At 34.1% G+C, this 19929-nt stretch overlaps 1 protein-coding gene across 1 annotated transcript in view; it reads left to right on the top strand.

Annotated features, from left to right (window-relative positions):
• Positions 1-3364, top strand: part of LOC141325848 (inositol polyphosphate multikinase-like) — a 33941-nt gene extending 30577 nt beyond the window's left edge. Inside the window, exon 4 of the mRNA XM_073834576.1 lies at positions 3231-3364. Within this exon, the coding sequence (XP_073690677.1) occupies positions 3231-3364 (134 nt within the window). The remainder of the gene's footprint in view (positions 1-3230) is intronic.
• The last annotated feature ends 16565 nt before the right edge of the window (positions 3365-19929 follow it).

Below are 19929 nucleotides of genomic sequence, written 5' to 3'. Positions count from 1 at the left end.
ATCCGGCTTGTTACATGTGTACGCGCTCTGGCGTAGTATAGGCTACACAAACGCCGGAAGCGATCTGTCGCGTGTATACAACACTCATTGATTACACAGTGCACAGAGATTGTGGGTATAGCGGCTATTCAAAATGGTAATTACTTGCGCTTATCCTGATTGTTCAAACCGATTTAAAGCTAAAAGATTAGGTTTACTTGCGCAAACTCATCCGGGTCTGTTGACTTTTCACTGATTTCCCCTTCCGGCGTTTGTAGCAATGTAGCAATGTAATGTAGCAATGTATCAGCTAGAACCAGCTGATTTAGCAAACAACAAAACTTATTGTCTAATCTAAGCTGGTTTAATTTGAAAGTAACTGGTCTAAGTTTGCAGCTAAAACCAGCCTGAAAGTGGCCAAAACCACTTTAAAACCAGCCTGGAAGACCATTTTAGGCTGGTTTTAGCTTTTTTCAGTAGGGAGTTGTTAAGATTTGCTATAGCAGTAGACAGCTTAAACACCCCATAAATCTCACTGTACAAAAGTTTTCATTCCCTCAATGAAAGTCTATGGGATTTTTGGTGGTTTTGATAAAACAAACTAGTTTTAAAAAGTCGTAAGTCGGATATTTGACACTTTACTTTTTGTCCATGAACACTAGATCAAAAACCAAACCCTAGTGATCAGCAAAAGAAATCCCAAATATGTCACACTGTATCAAAGTGAAGATAAAGAAAATCTTGTGCTTCATCTCCGATGACAGCCGTCTGAAACAAACCATGTTATTATGCCACGCACTCCAGATTAGCAATAAGATCAGCGTTAATCACATGAATAATTAATCATGCATGCAATAGATCCAACAGAACTAAATGTTGCATATACATGCAGCGAACAACCTTGCAAGGTTTCCTCCAACTCAGTGCAGGTCTATTGGCATGAGGAAAGGACAGGTCACCCACCGGGCCTGTGCATGCAAATTCCTCATTACTATGCTTTCCGGCAGATAGAAGTGAATCCGACAAGCTGAGCAGGCAAATCATTCCCACAATGCCTCCGGAGGGAAGCGAGTCTGACAGAGGAGTGTGCTGTATGGATTATCATCCTAATGTCAGGACATCCTCTGCATCTCAATGGTGCTCTATAGCAGTTCCCTGTGTAATTATGAGAGGCTGTAATCCATGATTCTGAGCTGAGATCAGGGGGACAGAGAAATGAGAGCCAAGTGCAGGACATGAATGAGAATAGACAGAGAGAGAGAGAGAGATTGAGTGTTAAAAAACAACATCTGTGTTTCAGAATCAATCTAGTGTCTTACTGTGAAGGTCTGATGCTCTGTTATGCAGTTGGTTTCACGTGAGGTGACAGAGGCTTCAAACTGCAGAGCCAAGCATGAATGTCACATACAAACTACAAGACAAAGCACTTTGCTGTCTTCACACCCAGATGAACTGTCTTGACTCGTGAGAAGAGCAGAAAACATAGCAGCTTTCAGGCAAAAATCACAGATTCATCTATCAAATACTTACATTTAAAAATGTCTGAAAAAATATTCTATAAAACACAAGTTGGCTTGTTTATTTGCATTCTGTGTTTGACTGTATCATTATTTCTTCAGTGTTTTTCCCCACAATGAGCAATTTCAAACAAACTCCTTAAGCCTTAAATGGCATGTAAGACACACCAGATGAATTGTGATTTTCATGTCGCTCTTCATGTCAGTCAAATTATGAGGTTTGCAATGTTGCCTATACATTTACATTCATGCTTTCAGGTGATGCTTTTATACAAAGCAACTTACAAATAAGGAAAAACCCAAGATTGGTGACTAGCACCTATCAAAATTACCAAATTATATTAAAGGTGCACTACATAATTGGATAAATGTATAAATCTAAATATGAATCATTATTTATTGTGGGCTTACTATCATAATCAATAATGGGATTTATAATGGGATTAAAAGACAAAAAGTATAAGATATATGTAATTATACAAAATGTAAAACATACTAAATTGTAAAATGATACAAAATATAAATATTTCAAATAACATACAAAATATTATGTTTATTATATTATATATTATTATATATTATATATAAAATTATATTATTATAATAAAATACATTGAATATAAAATACATATAAAAACTCCATTATGCACATTTTAAAACACAATTTTAAAAGGCAAAAAAATAAATTAACAAATGTATAACTTTACATAAAATATAAAATTATATATTAAATATTTAAAATAATATTAAAATCTTCCATGGTGCACATTGAAATAAACATTAAAAATGACAAAACGTATATAAAATAACAAATGTGTAAAACTATATAAAATATTACACTGCCAGTCAAAAGTTTTTGAACAGTAAGATTTTTAATCTTTTTAAAAGAAAATAACCGTTTTCTTTAATATATTTTAAAATGTAATTTATTCCTGTGATTTCAAAGCTGAATTTTTAGCATAATTACTCCAGTCATATGATCCTTCAGAAATCATTCTCATATTCTGATTTTCTGCTCGAAAAAAAAAATTCTTATGTTGAAAACAGCTCAGTATATTTTTTCAGGTTTCTTTGATGAATCGAAAGTTCAGAAGAACAGCATTTATCTGAAATAGAAATCTTTTGTAACATTATAAATGTCTTTATCATCACTTTTGATCAATTAAAGCATCCTTGCTAAATAAAAGGATTAATTTCTATAATTAATAATTTTATAATTTCTTTTCCAAAAGTGGCTCCAAGCTTTTGAATGGTATAATGTTGTACAATGTAAGGTTCTTTCTTCCCGAAAAAAAAAATGTTCTCAACTGTTTTTAAATATTGATTATAATAATAATAAATGTTTCTTAAAAAGAAAATCAGCATATTAGACTGATTTCTGCGGGATCATGTGACTGGTTATTTTAAATACTAAAAATATTTCACAATATTACTGATTTTGCTGAATTTTGGATCAAATAAATGCAGGCTTGGTGAGCAGAAAGAGACTTCATTAAAAATCTTACTGTTCAAACACTTTTGACTGGTAGTGTATATTATATAATAAAAAATTTAATTCATACCAGCTCAAGGTCAGTGATATGTTCGCTTCTGACTCTCAGTTCACTCACTCTCACACACACCTGATTGTAATGCCAAGCTCCTCAACTCAACCCCATTAGAGCTGATTGAGTCACCGGCAAAATGAACCTCAGCTCGGGTTTCCTCTTTGACCCTTATTTATATTTCATCCAGCATCATTCAGTGAGGATCAGTGGAAACTCATCATGTACCATTCTGCTCATGTATCCAATTCCAGAATGGAGCTCATGCTGGTGAATCAGGCCCCTGCCAGTGTGATACAGTCTGATAACAAAGCCTCGACGTAGGCAGTTTTTTAAGGCATTAAAAGCGTGCTGTTCCATAAGGCTTCTTTGTACATTTTTTGGCAGCGTTGCATTTTTCCTTCATAAAGAAAGCCATAATTCTTTTGATAAGCAGAGAGAAAAACGCCATCCAAGGTGGTGAACAAAGCAAGAGAAATCTCACTATTTTACCCAGTTTTTGTGTGCTTTGTACACACATAAACAATTGCATTTTTAGCTTTGCAACATTATTACAAACTCTTGTGTGCCAATAATATGAGTTTATATCTTCCAATTCTGATTTTGTTCCTCAGTATTGTGAAATTAAAAAGTCACAATTACTTTCCATTCTGTGGCAGATCCAGGCTTCCATTTAGGAATTGGGTTTGGCCTTTAACCTTTTGTCAGATATGTTGGCTCACAAACATCACTCTATCTACTTCATCAATAAAACAGCGTTTTTTTAAACAGGAGTAAGTGATCAGAGAAAGGACACAAGCTGAAGGATGCATTCAGCGGAATACAAAGCTCATGTCAGTGAATCCGCTCTACCGTTGTTCCCTGACATTTACCTGACTTTTAGAAAGTGAGCTGAGCTGCCGGAGGTGCTGCTGGATTTTATTCCGCCATCTCACCATATTTACAGTGACCTGTTCACAGACTTTCATTGTCTCCCCCTGTGCTAACCTAAATCACAAAGGGCGAATCCTAACCAACAATATGAAATTCTGTTTTTAGGTCACGCATCTGCCAGTTTCACAGCGGTAGGGGGTGTTTGCACAAGAGGCCTTCTTCAGTTCAAAAGTGCATCTGTTTAGATGGAAGTGCCTTTCCCAAAAAATGTAAAAGGTAACTGCGATATTGTATTTTTTTGCAATTCCAAGTTTATATCTCACAATTCTGACTTTTTATTTGCATTGCAGTTCTGAGATGTAAACTCAGAATTGCGAGATCTTAACTAAAGCTCAGAATTGCGATATTTAAACTCATAATTCTGAAAAAGGTCAGAATTTTGATATATATAAAGTCAGAATTGCAATATGTCAAATATTATTTAAAATTGGGAGATAAAAACTCTCATTTCTGAGAAAAAAGTCACAATTGTGACAAAGTCGCAATTACATTTTTTATTTTGTGGCAAAAACAAAATCTGAGATATAAACTTTATTTTTTTTTACTTTTTACTTGCAATTTTGAGAAAAAAAGTCTTGAGTTGTAAGATATAACTAAAAATCTTAGTTGTGAAATGTAAACTATAACTCAAAATGGCAAGATATAAACTCAGAATTCTGAAAAAAGTCAGAACTGCGATATATAAACTCAGAATTGCGAGATATTAACTTTAATTAAAAATTGTGAGATATAAAGTCTTATTTCTGAGACGAAAAGTCAGAATTTTAACAAAGTTGCAATTTTTTGTGTGTGTGTGGCAGAAAAATAATTTGATAGATATAAACTCAGAATTCCAACTTTATATCTCACAATTCTAACTTTTTACTTGCAATTTTGAAAAAAAAAGTGTGATTAAAAAAAGTCAGAATTCCTAGATATTAACTGTGATTCAAAATTGTGAGATATAAGCTCTTATTTCTGAGAAGAAAAGTCAGAATTGTGATAAAGTTGCAATTACTATTATTTTGTGGAAAAAAATACAAATTTGATAGATATAAAATCAAAAAAAAAACAACAACTTTATATCTCACAATTCTGACTTTTTACTTGAAATTTTAAGAAGAGTTGTGTGATATAAACTTAGAATTTGCGAGACGTTAACCATAAACTCATAATTCTGGAAAAAAAGTCTGATTTGAGATATATATATATATATAAACTCAAAACTGCGAGATATTAACTAAAATTCAAAATTGTGAGACATCATTTCTTATTTCTGAAAAGAAAAGTCAGAATTGTGACAAAGTCGCAGTTAACTTTTTTATTTTGTGGCATAAAATAACATTTGAGAGATATAAAGTTTTCGAAGTTTATATCTCACAATTCTGACTTTTCACTTGCAATTTTGAAAAAAAAAGTGTGATAAAAAAGTCAGAATTCCTATATAACTGTAATTCAAAATTGTGAGATATAAGCTCTTATTTCTAAAAAGAAAAGTCAGAATTGTGATAAAGTCGCAATTACTTTTATTATTTTGTGGCAAAAAAACAAATTTGATAGATATAAAATCTAAAAAAGATTCCAACTTTATATCTCACAATTCTGACTTTTTACTTGCAATTTTAAGAAAAAAGTCAGAGTTTTGAGATATAAACTAAGAATTTGCAGGATGTTAACCATAAACTCATAATTCTGAAAAAAAAAGTCTAATTATATATATACTCGATATATATAAACTCAAAACTGCGAGATATTAACTAAAATTCAAAATTGTGAGACATAATTTCTTATTTCTGAAAAGAAAAGTCAGAATTGTAACAAAGTCGCAGTTAACTGTTTTATTTTGTGGCAAAAAAAAATAACATTTGAGAAATATAAAGTTTTCGAAGTTTATATCTTACAATTCTGACTTTTTACTTGCAGTTTTGAAAAAAAAAGTCTGAGTTGTGAGATATAAACGCAAAATTGCAAGATGTTAACTATAACTCGAAAATTGAATGATATACATTCAGAATTCTAAAAAAAAGTCAGAATAAATAAATAAATAGAACAATGGAAATAGAATTATGTTTTAAGATGTAATCGCAGGTGGCAAACAAAAGTAAACGTGAGCAACACTGGTCTAATTCACAAACAAAACAAAAAAAAACATACAGCACGAGCAGTGTAATCTGATTCATGAACAAATGACTCTTATGAACTGGTTCTTTTAAGTGAATCAGAGACAGACAGTATGCTGCATCCCATTTCACATACTAACAGTCCTAATTAGTATTCAAAATTAAAATCAATGTGTCCCAAACCGTAGTGTTTCCAAAAATATTTGGTCAAACAAATGACTCAAACAAGCTGGTTCTTTGAATGAATTGTTCAAAACGATGGGTTATAGGCTTACTGAGAAATTGCCCTATATAACAGCATTAGCAGAGAGATCATTTTTTCATATTGAAGTAAAACATACAAATTCTGGATAAAAATATTGATATTCAAGCAGAAACACGCCCAAGCTAAGAACTGAATGTCTCAATCGGTAAGATTCGGTCTCTCATCATCGCTCTTACTGATAGCTTGCTGACAGTTTGTTCCACATAAATCAGCCTCCTACTCCAGTGTTGCAAATGTGGCACAGTTCCTGTCGTTCTGTGAGTACGGAGGAGTGTGTAATGTGCTTTTTATTTAACGCGGGGTTAGTGGAGCAGAGCACTGTGGGACAGATGCGCTCAAAGATTTAGCAGCACATCGTGTCACAGCTGACAAGAGAACAGCTATTCTTTAATCCTTTCACAGAGCAGGGAGAAAAAAATGAAAGGTGAAAAACTAAGAAACAATGATTGTGGTGGTAAGTGCTCACGGCTCTGTCAGAGAAAGAAGAGGGGGTAGACAGGTAACATTAAAGTAATAGTTCCCTCAAAACATGAAAATTCTATCTCTGTTCACACCAAGAAAATAACTATAACGATAACTACATTAGCATTCACACCAACCTTGCTGAAAAAATAAATGAATAAAAACCATCACAGAAATTATAATAGTTTTCACTTAAAAACAACCAACTAAAACCATTAAAACCGTTTAAAAATGGATTCCTATAGTGTGTTTTGGGACATATTTCAGTAGGCCACCAATAAACGGCAACAAATTAGAGACCCACAGGGACCATAATTTCTATTAAAACCAATACAATTCCCATTATAACCAGTAAAAACATCACAAATTATATGATGGTTTCTATTTCCAGCAAACTTACAATAAAAATCCATGGGATACAAAAATGGTAACTGTGATTTTGTATATTACAATTCAGACTTTTTCTTAAAATTCCTGCAAGTTAAAACCTTGCAATTCTGTTTTTTGCTTGTTCACACCTTGGAATACAAAAAGATATATGTTCTCACAAGTGCAAGATAGCATTACAAAATTCTAAATTTATATCTCATAATTCTGACCGAAGCAAATTCTGTATTTCAAGATGTAAATTTAGAATTCTGATGTTTTTCCTTGCAATTCCAAATTTAAATCTCACAATTCTAACTTTTTCTCAGAATTCTGAGTTTACACCTCGCAATTCTATTTTTTTCTGCTGTGAAATAACAAATAAAGTAATTGCGAGTTTTAAACTCACAATTTTGACTTTCTCGCAATTATAAGTTAACATATAAAAACCTGTGGAAGCCACTGAATAAAAAAAAATAATACTAAAAAAAAGGTTGCGACTTTTTAAATTACAATTGTGAGTATGCATCTCACAATTATTACTTTTTTTCTTAGTATCGTAAGATATAAACTCACAATTGTGAGTAATAAAGTCAGAATTTCGAGCTATAAACTCGCAAATCTGACTTTTTTTCTCAGCATTGTGTGATATAAACTCACAATTATGAGTTATAAAGTCAGAAGAGTGAAGAGTGACATATAAACTTGTAAATCTGACTTTTTTTGTGTGATATAAACTCAAAAAATTGTGAGTTATAGTCAGAATTGAGATAAAAACTTGCAAATCTGACTTTTTCCTTATAGAATTGTGATATAAACTCGCAATTTTGAAAACATAGTCTTTTTTCCCTTCAAAATTAATACAAACTCACAATTGCGAGAAGACAACGTCAGAACTGCAAGTTTTTATCTCACAATTCTGACTTTTTTCATCAGAATTGCATAATACAAAGTCGCAATATCCTTTTTTTATTTAATAGCGGAAATGGACTTCCATAAAAACCTGAATTGTGAGATATATATTTAGAATTGTAAGGACAAAAGTCTAAACTGTGAAATAAAAAGTTGCAATTACCTTTTATCCTGTATCTTTTTTATCTATTTTATCCTTTTTTATTCATTATAAGTGCATACATACTTTTTTGTCATCTGTCGCTTTAAATGCTTGAGGTCTTTGAAGCCCTGTCTATGTTTTCATCATTCATCAGCTGGAAAAAAATTGTTCTGAAACTGATTCCAAAAATATTGTTCCCCTGTATTATATTAAATCAGTGGTTCTCAACTCAGCTTGTTAGGAGAAAGATGTGTCAGATTCAGAAACATACAAAATGTGCAGAGCAGTGGGCCCAGAGCACTAGACTTGAGTACCACGTGTTAAATGCTAAATTTAATTTAAGTGAAATCAAATGTGTAAACCACTGTCCACAAATGAATACATTCAGCTAAAGCTTTGTGAACACAACACGCTCCAGTCACACTATGAATCTGTCAAAGTCCACAATGTCATAAGACTCTGAATAATGACCTCAGCTAGAGTTGAGCTTAAAATCGCAACAGCACAGATCACTATGAGACGTCAGGAACAGGGTACAGATGGTTGTTGCTGAGGTGCTAATGGATGACAGAGGAAAGAGACAAACATCAGAATGACAGTTCCCCTGAGGAACTGGACTCAGTAAAGGCTTTTTATGCTGTATAGCAAAAGTGAGAGAAAGACAAGAATCAGAAACAGTGAGACGGAGACAGAAAGGAGCAGGAATATAAAACAGGGCTGTGTGTCATCATTATTTTATCATATGCATTCTGAGGATTCGTTTTAATCAGATCAAAAATTATGGGATTTTTTTAAAATCCAGCAAAAACAGTAATACTGTAAAATATGATTAGAATTTCAAATAGCTGTTTTCTATTTGAATGTGTTTTAAAATGTAATTTATTTCTGTGCTGCAAAGCTGAATTTTCAGCATCATTACTTCAGTCTTTAGTGTCACATAATCCTTCAGAAATCATTCTAATATGCTGATTTATTATATTTTAGACATAACAAAGATTGAATTTTGACAATAAATTACAATGCTTCTGTGAGCATTTATATAATGGTCATTATTACTACTATTATTTTACATCTAGAACTAGGTTAATCTGTTGAATAAAAAGAGACGTTACATAAAATATCTTTTATGTTTTACTCTGTATGACAGTTGGCTGACAGCCACCCACACTATTACAAAAAGTACCAGTAAGTCAAAATACTAAAGCATTTCTGACCCCCAATATAAAAGAAGCAGCTAAACTAGTCTAGCCAAAAACCTCTGTAATGACCTGCACAGGAATTTGTTTTGCTCCGTTCACACACTAAACCGTTAAAATAGGCCGCCAGTGACCACACTGCTGCTTTGATCACCACACTATTCCTCTAAATGAGCAATACCTTCATGCTGTTCAGATCATTTACACGACTGCTGTTATCATGAAATAACAAGCAGTGCAAGTGGGTTAGAAAACAAAAATCTGAAGCTATACATAGTTAAAGTCAAAACTTTACACACACCTTTTGATCAAAATAAGAGGGATCATACATAATGTTATTTAGTAGTGACCTGAATAAGAAATTTCACGTAAAATACATTAACATATAATCCACAAGAGAAAAATAATAGCTGAATTAATAAAATGTGTTTTTGTGTAGTGATAGTCCATTGTTTGTCCTGAAGAGTTAAACTGTCTGCTGTTCTTCAGAAAAATCCACAAATTCTTTGTTTTTTCAGCTTTTTTGTGTATTTGAACCCTTTCCAACAATGACTGTATGATTTTGAGATCCATCTTTCTACACTGAGGACAACTAAGGGGCTCATATGCAACTATTACAGAAGGTTCAAATGCTCACTGATGCTTCAGAAGGAAAAACAATGCATGAAGAGCCTAGGATGAAAACATTTATATTTGAAGATCAGAGTAAATTATTATTTTTTCTGGTGGGAAACATGTTAGTATCTTCTGTAGCTTCTGAAAGGCAGTACTAAATAAAAAAAACTATGATATTTAAGCAAAATAAGACAAATTTACACATTTTCATTCTGTTCAAAAGTTTACACCTTCGGCTCTGATATGTATAGTTTTTTCTTCTGGAGCATCAGTGAGCATTTGAACTTTCTGTAATAGTTGAATATGAGTCCCTCAGTGGTCCTCAGTGTGAAAAGTTGGATCTCAAAATCATACAGTCATGGAAATGGTTCAAATACACAAAAATGCTGAAAAACCAAATAATTTTTGGGACCTGAAGGATTTTTTCTGAAGAACAGCGAGTAGTTTAACTGTTCAGGACAAACAAAGGAAATGAACAACTATCATAAAACAAAAAAAACACAGCTGTGGATCATTCAGGTAACAAAACAGTATTAAGAATCAAACGTATGTAAATTTTTGAACAGGGTCATTTTTATGAATACAACTATTATTTTCTCTTGTGGACTATATGTAACAGTCTTTCATGTCGAATATCATATTCAGGTCAGTACTAAATATTAAAATTTGTATGATCCCTCTTATTTTGATAAAATAATTGACATTTTACAGATTCTGCAAGGTGTATGTAAACATTTGACTTCAACTGTATATCTAGTTTTATAACTAGAATAAATAGCCAAAGCTATAATTATATTAAGTTCATTGCACTTAATCACTTTTAATTCTTTTTTTTTTAAGACAACCAAATCAAAACCTATAAAACTGAAGCACAAACAGACCTTGTGTGTTAAACTGCTGCAGGCAAAAACCCTGAAGTACAGCTAAAAAGAAAACAATCAATATCACACACATTATCTAATCAGTCATCAGCAACAAAAAAACAGCTATCTAAAGCTGAATCTTTGAAAAACAGGTCAAGTTGTTTTTCTGGACGTGAAATCAGTTTAGAGGACACAAAGACAGTCTTGTGAACATTCTGAGGTAACAGGCTATAAAATACATGGTTTACTGATAATTTTGCTGTATGCATGCAGGCAAACCGGGAAAATTGCCTGAGGCAAGTGGTATTTTTTGCTTTTTCCTTTCTTGATAGGTGACAGCTACATTTGCTTATTCAAACTGTGACCCATTTCATCCGTCATGCTGTTGAAGCAATATAAACAGATTCTATAAAGAAACAGAACATCGTGATTCTATAAAGACAAAGAACATTGCGATTATTATATAATGTCCTCAGTGTCCTACATTAATGAAGACCTCAGTGAAGGGGAATATGATTCAAAAACACACACACAGAAGACACGAGTCCTGAATCAAGGCTGTTGTCATGATCACTCAATGTGAAAAATAAATGAGTGCTTAGACTCTTGTGCCACAACCTGGTTAAGCCATGTGAAAGACACAAATGAATATACTTTCAAGGCACTTAACAAGTCGAATCAGGAGAATCACTGTAAAAAAAAAAAACTGAATGTACACAAACATGTGATCACGTAAAATGTAAGCATGCTGTTCTGAATATATCAATTTTACTGTAGGCAAGAGTGTTATTTTAAACCGTACTGAACTGTACTCCAATAAAATCTCTGTTAATGTGCTCTCATTAGTATTTGTAGGCATTCATGCGTACGGATACTGAACAAGCTGCTTCTAAATAGGGAAACACAACCGTGTCAAGTAAGGTTAACATTTTTATTTTTCATGCAATTTTTGAGCAAATTTCAATGACAGAATTTCTATGGCTGACATAAAATGTAATCTTAAACCGTTTTAAAGGTTTTAATCTTTCTACATTCAGGTAGCTAGATGCTGTACTTGAATGTCTTGTACTTACATATAGCTGCCTGAGTTTCCAAATTGGTTGCTGAGTGAAGTGATTTACTTTGCTTTAGGCCAAGCAGGGGTGCGATTCGCACTCAGTTCTGATCTGAATCAGATTCATGAACCCGCTACAAAGTTCCCATCCGAATCAAAAGATTCACGAAATAGCTCCGAAGTCCTGAACAAAATCAAATATTTCTTGACACTCGGTTTGAAGTCCCGATTTTAATCAAATGATTCAAGATATACGATCCCATTGGAGTGCTTCAAATCTTTTTGCGATGCACGGTTGAACTGATTCTAAGTTTTGAATCTCTTCTCTTCGAAACTCTGTTTTACTCACTAAAGAGTTTTTTCTGAACTCAGAAGCCACTCCAATGTTTCTAGTCATGCCATTAAAATGTCGAGCAGGAAGGAAACTACAACCTGATAAGTTCCTTCCTGCTCGACACTCGACTTATCGTGACTAAATTCAAGATGGCGGTGACCGGTAAATTTCTTGCAGGTGCTGTCTGTATAAATCTTCTTGTAAATAAACTACCGGTGCTTTTTCTGAGTTCTCAATGTCTCGTTTTAAATGTCAGGGCCCTTGAGAGTCTACCAATGAAGTGTGGAGCTACTTTGTGCCTCGTAAATGGCATAAAACAGTGATTTATTTACATGGCTACTCCGATGACCTATTCACCCTCATTGACAACCTGTTGTTAGCGTCGGCTAACTAACCCCAAAATTTCGCACTGCAGGGCACAAACCGAGATGAGATATGCAAGGTACGTTCACACTCGGTATAATGATTCAACACACTTTAGGTCAATATCACACCGGACTTCTCCTTTAATAAAGGTAACACTCGGTATTTACACCAGGCAGAGGGCGCTTTTTACACTAACTAGTGTTAATCCTCTAAAATTCAACACCACAAATTTAACTCTTTACTCTAAAAGTGCTTTACACCAGGGGCCGGTTGCACCAGCTGTGCTTAAGTTACAACTTAGCCTAGTTGCGACGTAAAGGGACACTAAGTTTCAACTTACGCACTACTAAATATTTTTGCGTTGCACCAATAAACTTAGTTTAAATGTAACTCTACGTATAAACTAAATATTTACGGAAGCGTCTGGTCAGGAGTAACGGTTGGAATAAAATAGCAGACTGAGTGAACTGCATCAATATGCTCTTCTTTTAACCGACAACCTTTAATCCTTTAGGCATATTATACTGCTGACATTTATACTCACATTCATATTGAGAGAGAACAATATGTGAATAAACGCACTAGTTTCTTTTTTAGCGCGTCTTCAACACCCCATCTACAGCGCGACTCTGTGCACTTCATGCTGCGCATGTCAGATGAAATGATAAATAAATGGCATTTCTTTTTTTCAATATTTATTGATCCTTATTTCAGTTAGTCTCTGAATGTTATTTACAAATGTGACCGTGGACAAAAAATAGCTTACATATAGACTAGTGTTATCATTGTTTCGTTTTTAATGAAAACTTGTTTTACCGTTAGTATATGTGAGGCAAAAGAAGTTAGAATGAAAGATAAATTAAAATTTATAGCATTTAAACAAGTTCTGCTCGCGTATTTGAAGGTTTCTATTGGAAGATTTAGTGTAAACGTCATATTAGGCGACTACGCATTACTTTACGGAGAGTTTACGAACTACAAGCTAAGTCCTGCCTTACGAACAACTGGTGCAACCAAATAATGTATAGATTTAGTTACAAACTAACTAGTAGTTACTAAGCCTCTAGTGAGGACTTAACGTTCCAATTTAAGTAAGAACTTACGAATGGCTGGTGCAACCATACCCTGGCCTCCGTATTCTCCATCCCAGGATTTTAACACTGGAGATTTTGCTGTGCAGATTAACACCAAACAGCATAACATAAAGTTAAAGGTATATGGCTGTATGGCAAGCCATTTTAGCCTGAAATATACTATGCGTTAATCATCGTAATTGCATTTTTACTAGTAGCAATTCAATTAGAGAGCTCTATAATTCAATTTTTACTAGTAACAATGCCAATTAGAGAGCTCTCTAATTAAATTCTTACTAGTAACAATTATAATTAGAGAGCTCTAATTCAATTATTAATAGTTATTACTAGTAGGGTAAGTGATTTCTGGTAGCCAATGTTGATATTTTTAAAAATCTCCAAAACAAACACGCCCCTACCCCAAAAGGGTCTCGCCACTATTTTGATAGCTCCGCCCCACACACAAGTACCCAACCCAGGCAAAACAATACGATTGCAGATGAACAAACAAACGAACATGACACACGAGCATATTCAAGCAAGAGCCAGCATATATTAGTTCTGTGAAACAAAGCAAAACCAATGTTACTCACCTATCAAGAAAACAAAAACAAAGCAACCTCGGCATCCGAGGTCTTTCCGCTCCTTTAGTCAGGCAAAAGTTAACAGTAAACCAGTTAACTTACCTATAAGGGTTTTTTTATGCATCTTTGCAAATGGACTTTCTTAATAATGTGCTTGTTGGCAAGTTCCGCATTACAGCTCATAATCCCACAGCAGAGAGGGGCGGGGCGAGCACAGCTCATTTGCATTTAAAGGACCATGCAATAAAATGAGTTGATCTTTTGCAGAGCTGATTTTGACAAGGTAAAAGGGTGTTTTTTACACTACTATTGAGAATTTTTAACCAAAGTATATTATAGACTTTCCATTAAGAATGATATGTACTTGTGGAAAATGGGCATCCAATGACCCCTTTAAATGTGTGTCCTTGAAAGCCTACGATTTTGACGACGCGGACGAAATTACAGCAACAACGGTTGCAGTCCCCAGACGACTTGTTCAAATTAAATTGACCTTGGCTTGAACTGATTAATTAGCAAACATTATCACCCCACCACCCTCTTGACGTCATTAACGACAGTTCTAACATACGGTTCGAACAACAGAAGCTGTGAAGATGTTTTTAAATAAGAAATGTGTGTCACTGAGAATTAGAAAAATTTCACACTTTCCCTTTTGCCTGTCAGACAACTCCTCTCCACCAATACCCCATGGAAATTCATCCCAGCTTTGATCTCTGATCTCTGAAGGCTGTTACATCAGCCTGAAAAAGGGCAAACATGCCATCACCTAAACATAGCATAGCATTAACATGCATGAGCTTGGAACATTCCTGTGCATGTGGGGAAAAGGATGGGTGTAGATGACAAAAACAGAGAGCGAGAGAATTGGGCCAGTGTGTAGTTGTATTTCCCGTCAGGCATTGTAGGAACTCATTCACATCCCAGCTACTCTTAATTAGACTCCATTCAGTAGTCTGTGTGCCGTAAACTGTAAAATTTGCTTCTTATTAAAGAGAAAGAAAGTGAGAGAGAGAGAGAGAGAGAGAGAGAGAGAGAGAGAGAGAGAGAGAGAGAGAGAGAGAGGATAGAAAAAAAGAGTAGAAGCATGGGTGAAATGACCCAGTTTCCAGAGACGTGAGTCAGATGAGGATGTGAGGGGAACAAACTCTTTTAGGTAATTACTGAAAACACACACAGCATATGGAGTTTAATCATCAAGGGGTTTTACAAGAGGGCATCAATTTAGATATTCTGTCACATCAAAATCCGCATAAACCTGTTAAAATCAATATAAATCAGGTACACTTTTTTTTTAAAATGTATACAATTTTCACTAAAAATTGCTAGTAAATTTCACAAATAATTACTTAGAAGTAGCAAGTAATGCATTTAGTTAAATGTGACATTTTGAAGTATAAAGACTGAAATAGGCCTACAATTTTTTTGTAAAACATACAATAATATTTGCTTTACTTTAGCAGAAATAAAGATTCTGTCATCACTTACCCTCATGTAATTCCAAACCTCCATTGCTTGCTCTTATACGGCAAATACAGTTGAAGTCAAAAGTTTACATACACCTTGCAGAATCTGCAAAATGGTAATTATTTTACCAAAATAAGAGTTATCATACAAAATGCATGTTATGTTTTATTTAATACTGCCCTGAATAAGACATTTCACATAAAATACATTTACATATAGTCCACAAGAGAAAAAAATGTTTAATTTATAAAAATGACTCTGTTCTGTTCACAGCTGTTTTTTATTTTTTATTTATTTTTTATTTTTTGTTTTTTTTGTTTAGTGATAATTGTTCATGAGTCCATTGTTTGTCCTGAACAGTTAAACTGCCTGCTGTTCTTCAGACAAATTCTTCAGGTTTCACAAATTCTTTGGTTTTTCAGCATTGTGTATTTAAACCCTTTCCAACAATGACCGTATGATTTTGAGATCCATCTTCTTACACTGAGGACAACTGAGGGACTCAATGTAACTATTACAAAAGGTCCAAACGCTCACTGACGCATTAAGAGATGGGGGGTGAAAACTTTTGAACAGAATGAAGAGGTGTACATTTTTCTTATTTTACCTAAAAATCTTTTTTTTTTTCATTTAGTACCACCCTTCAGAAGCTATAAAAGATAGTTACATGTTTCACAGAAGACAAAAGAAGTTAAATTTACCCTGATCTTTAAATTCTAAAAGTTTTCAACCCCCAGCACTTAATGCTTTCAATGTTTCCTACTGGCGCATCAGTGAGCGTTTTAACATCTGTAATAGTTGCATATGAGCCCCTCAGTTGTCCTCAGTGTGAAAAGATGGATGTCAAAATCATACAGTCATTGTTGGAAAAGCTTCAAATACACAATGCTGAAAAACCAAATAATTTGTGGGACCTGCATGAATGATTTTTTGAAGTACATCACTAAAACAGCTGTGGATCAGTTGGGCAACAACACAGTATTAAGAATCAAGTGTATGTAAACTTTTGAATATGGTAATTTTTATTAATTCAACTATTATTTTCTCTTGTGGACAATCTGTAAACGTCTCTTATGTAATATATCTTTTTCAGGTCAGTAGCTACTAAATAAAAAATAACATGCATTTTGTATGATCCCTCTTATTTTGATTAAATAATTAATAAAAGTGATTCATATGCCTAGTCTTCTGAAGCTGTATGATGTGAGACTAAAATGTAGTTTTTAATCACCACAGTCTGCGATGAGGCAATACCCAATGCCATTTGACGTTGTTTACGTCAGATCATCTGCGTCACTGTTTTTGAGTCTGTGCAAGTGTAAATGAGATCTGACAGCTACAACAGCTTGCCTTCAATGTTTTGTTTTCCACACTCCTGCTGATTTCAGAGACAACTCCTTAAAAACCTAGTAAATAAATCAAATCTTTCTTCCCATCTCTAGAGTTTCCTCTAAGCACTGACGGGAGCTGTGAAAATATCACTGGGCAGGGAAGATAAAATGCTGATAAAATCCTTTCATGTTGTTCCAAGTACACTCAGATTTGTACGTAATAGATGATTTATATTAAGAATATTCTAAGACAATTAGGATAATTCCTATAAACAGTGACCCAGTTGCATCAACACGGAAAATTTTTCTCACAAACATAGAGCTGTGCTCAAAAGAACCTCTTATGAAACACATTTTCATGTCAAAGATCAAAGTTTCAACTGCAAGCTGTTGAAGTAATACAGTTTGCATTTTCAGGTTCTTGCACTGTGAATCCTTGATTCTGTGGGGTTTAAATCAAAAGCATCACATAAACAAGGAGTGTGGTTAAAAAATAGGTCAACTGCATATGTTCAAAATCATATACTACCATACTCTTACATCTGTACACACATTTTTTGTATGTTCAGTGCATCTATACTAGCAAAAACATTTACAAATCATAATTATAGCAATCTTTTGGTAGTACTTTTGGTAAAACTACTGGCATCAGTCTTGCCTGAAGGAAGTGAACGTGATGTGATGTTAACAGCTGACATGTAATGAGCGGTGAATCATCGGAACAAGCCTACAACGGCTAAGCTGCAGGGGCATTATTATTCATGATGATGTTCCCCCATCACCTGTGCTTCATTTGCATGTTTGTTATTAATGGTGGAAAATCATCACCTCTTTGGCTGCGGTTGTTCTAATCACCTAGGCATTATAAAACGGACACAGCTAGGTTTTTACAGCATAAAATATTGTTGAAATGTATTTTTAAATACTAACTCCAACAGTGGAGGGAATGTTTGTAGAGAGTGTTTGCTTTAATTTCAAAGTCTGATTCCTCAGCCGCGACAGATGAAACTGAGTACATTCCCATAGGATCCTCTACAAATTCACTAATAAAAAAATCCCACTTTTTACACTGCAGCTCAAGCCTTAAAAGATTCATATATCTTTTTTACTCTTCTGTTTTTCCCTGAATCCCACTTAAAGTTTCCATTTTTGCCACTTGCTGTACTTCCTTCTCTTTGACTCTCTCTGAAGTGTGAAAGTTCATAACCTTGTCATGACTAATAGAGGTTGATTCACTTTAGCTGATTTATTTTGTCTGTCTCAAATTGGTGCATTAAATAACAGACTGTTCATTCCAGTCTGTACTCTAGTTTATTTAACAGGATATTAGCCTATATATCTTCACTATTAGTGTTCATAACAGCACATTTAATGCTGAATATTACTCATACTGCCATTAGTGTTCATGCTAGGACATTAAATATTGAACAGAACCATCACTGTTGTTAGTCTTCATCACAGCACTTCAATAGGCTTAATATTGGCTAAATCATAAGCATTCATTTTATATTGTACATCACGTCTCTATTGGTCTTAGCATATACAATACTGCATGTTGACATTACTGTCAAAATCAAGGTCGAATTTAGTAGAGGTGCTAGGAACATGTCCCTACCAATATTTAGCATCTACTAAATTGTCCCTATAGCAATAATTTTCAAATCATTTGAGTGAGATTGGATCTTTGGAGCAGGTTCACGAATCGTTTGACTCAGATCAGAACTTCGGAGCGGGTTCATGAATCATTTTATTCAGATCGGGACTTTGGAGCATGGATCACAAATCATTTGATTAAGATAGGAACTTTATGTATCGCAAATTTGATTCAGATCAGGACTTCGGCGCACGGTTCGTGAATCATGAATCATTTAATTTAGATTGGATCTTTGGAACAGGTTTGTGAATCTTTTGATTCAGATTAGAACTTCGGAGCAGGTTCGCAAATCATTTTATTTAGATTGGGACTTTGGAGCGCCTGGCGTAAATCATTTTATTTAGATCGGGACCTCAGAGCATGGAACGCAAATCATTTAATTTAAATCGGAACTTTGGAGCGGGATCACAAATCATTTTGTGAATTGAATGATTCACAATCCGCACTACAAAGTTCCAATCTGAAATGATGGTTCGTGAATCATTATTCAGATCAGAAGTTTGAAGCATTTATCGCGAATCTGAACTTCACGTATCTGATTCAGATCGGGACTTTGGAATGCGAAGCGAATCGCGAATCATTAGATTTAGATCGGATCTTCGGAGTAGGTTTGTGAATCTTGTGATTCAGATTGGAACTTCAGACCGGGTTTGCAAATCATTTTATTCAGATCGGGACTAAAGTGTGGATCGGATTCTGAGACAGATTTTTGTTTACGTAGTATTCAGTTAGCAGGAAACACAAATTAATTGTTATATTTTCCTATATTCTCTTTCGAGTAGTCAAACAATCCAAAGAAAACATCCTTAAAATTGTCTAAATTTCTCTGTATAGGTACATTGCCAGACATAACAGTGACAAAAGCAACTCACTTCAGTGTCTGACTTATATTATAAATACGTCCATAAGGTTTTTGTGAAATTTGGAGTAACCTATAATCTGTTGTTCGACATTCATATTTAAAGAGACTAGTTTCCATTGAATTTAGTAGACGCTGTGACATAACCACGTGTCTTAACAGGGCATTTAGGTCCGTGCATCATTATCAATTTTAGTAGTGTTTCTCTCAGCTATCAAATGATGATCATTGTCGTTCTTTACGTAATGTTTTCCAAACAGTGCAGTAAACGCAACACAAAACATATGTGTTTCTGTTCATAACAACGTATTACA

Source organism: Garra rufa, chromosome 2 (genome assembly GCF_049309525.1).
Source record: "Garra rufa chromosome 2, GarRuf1.0, whole genome shotgun sequence".
Classification (NCBI taxonomy): Eukaryota; Metazoa; Chordata; class Actinopteri; order Cypriniformes; family Cyprinidae; genus Garra; species Garra rufa.
This window is presented reverse-complemented; position numbering and strand designations above follow the sequence as displayed.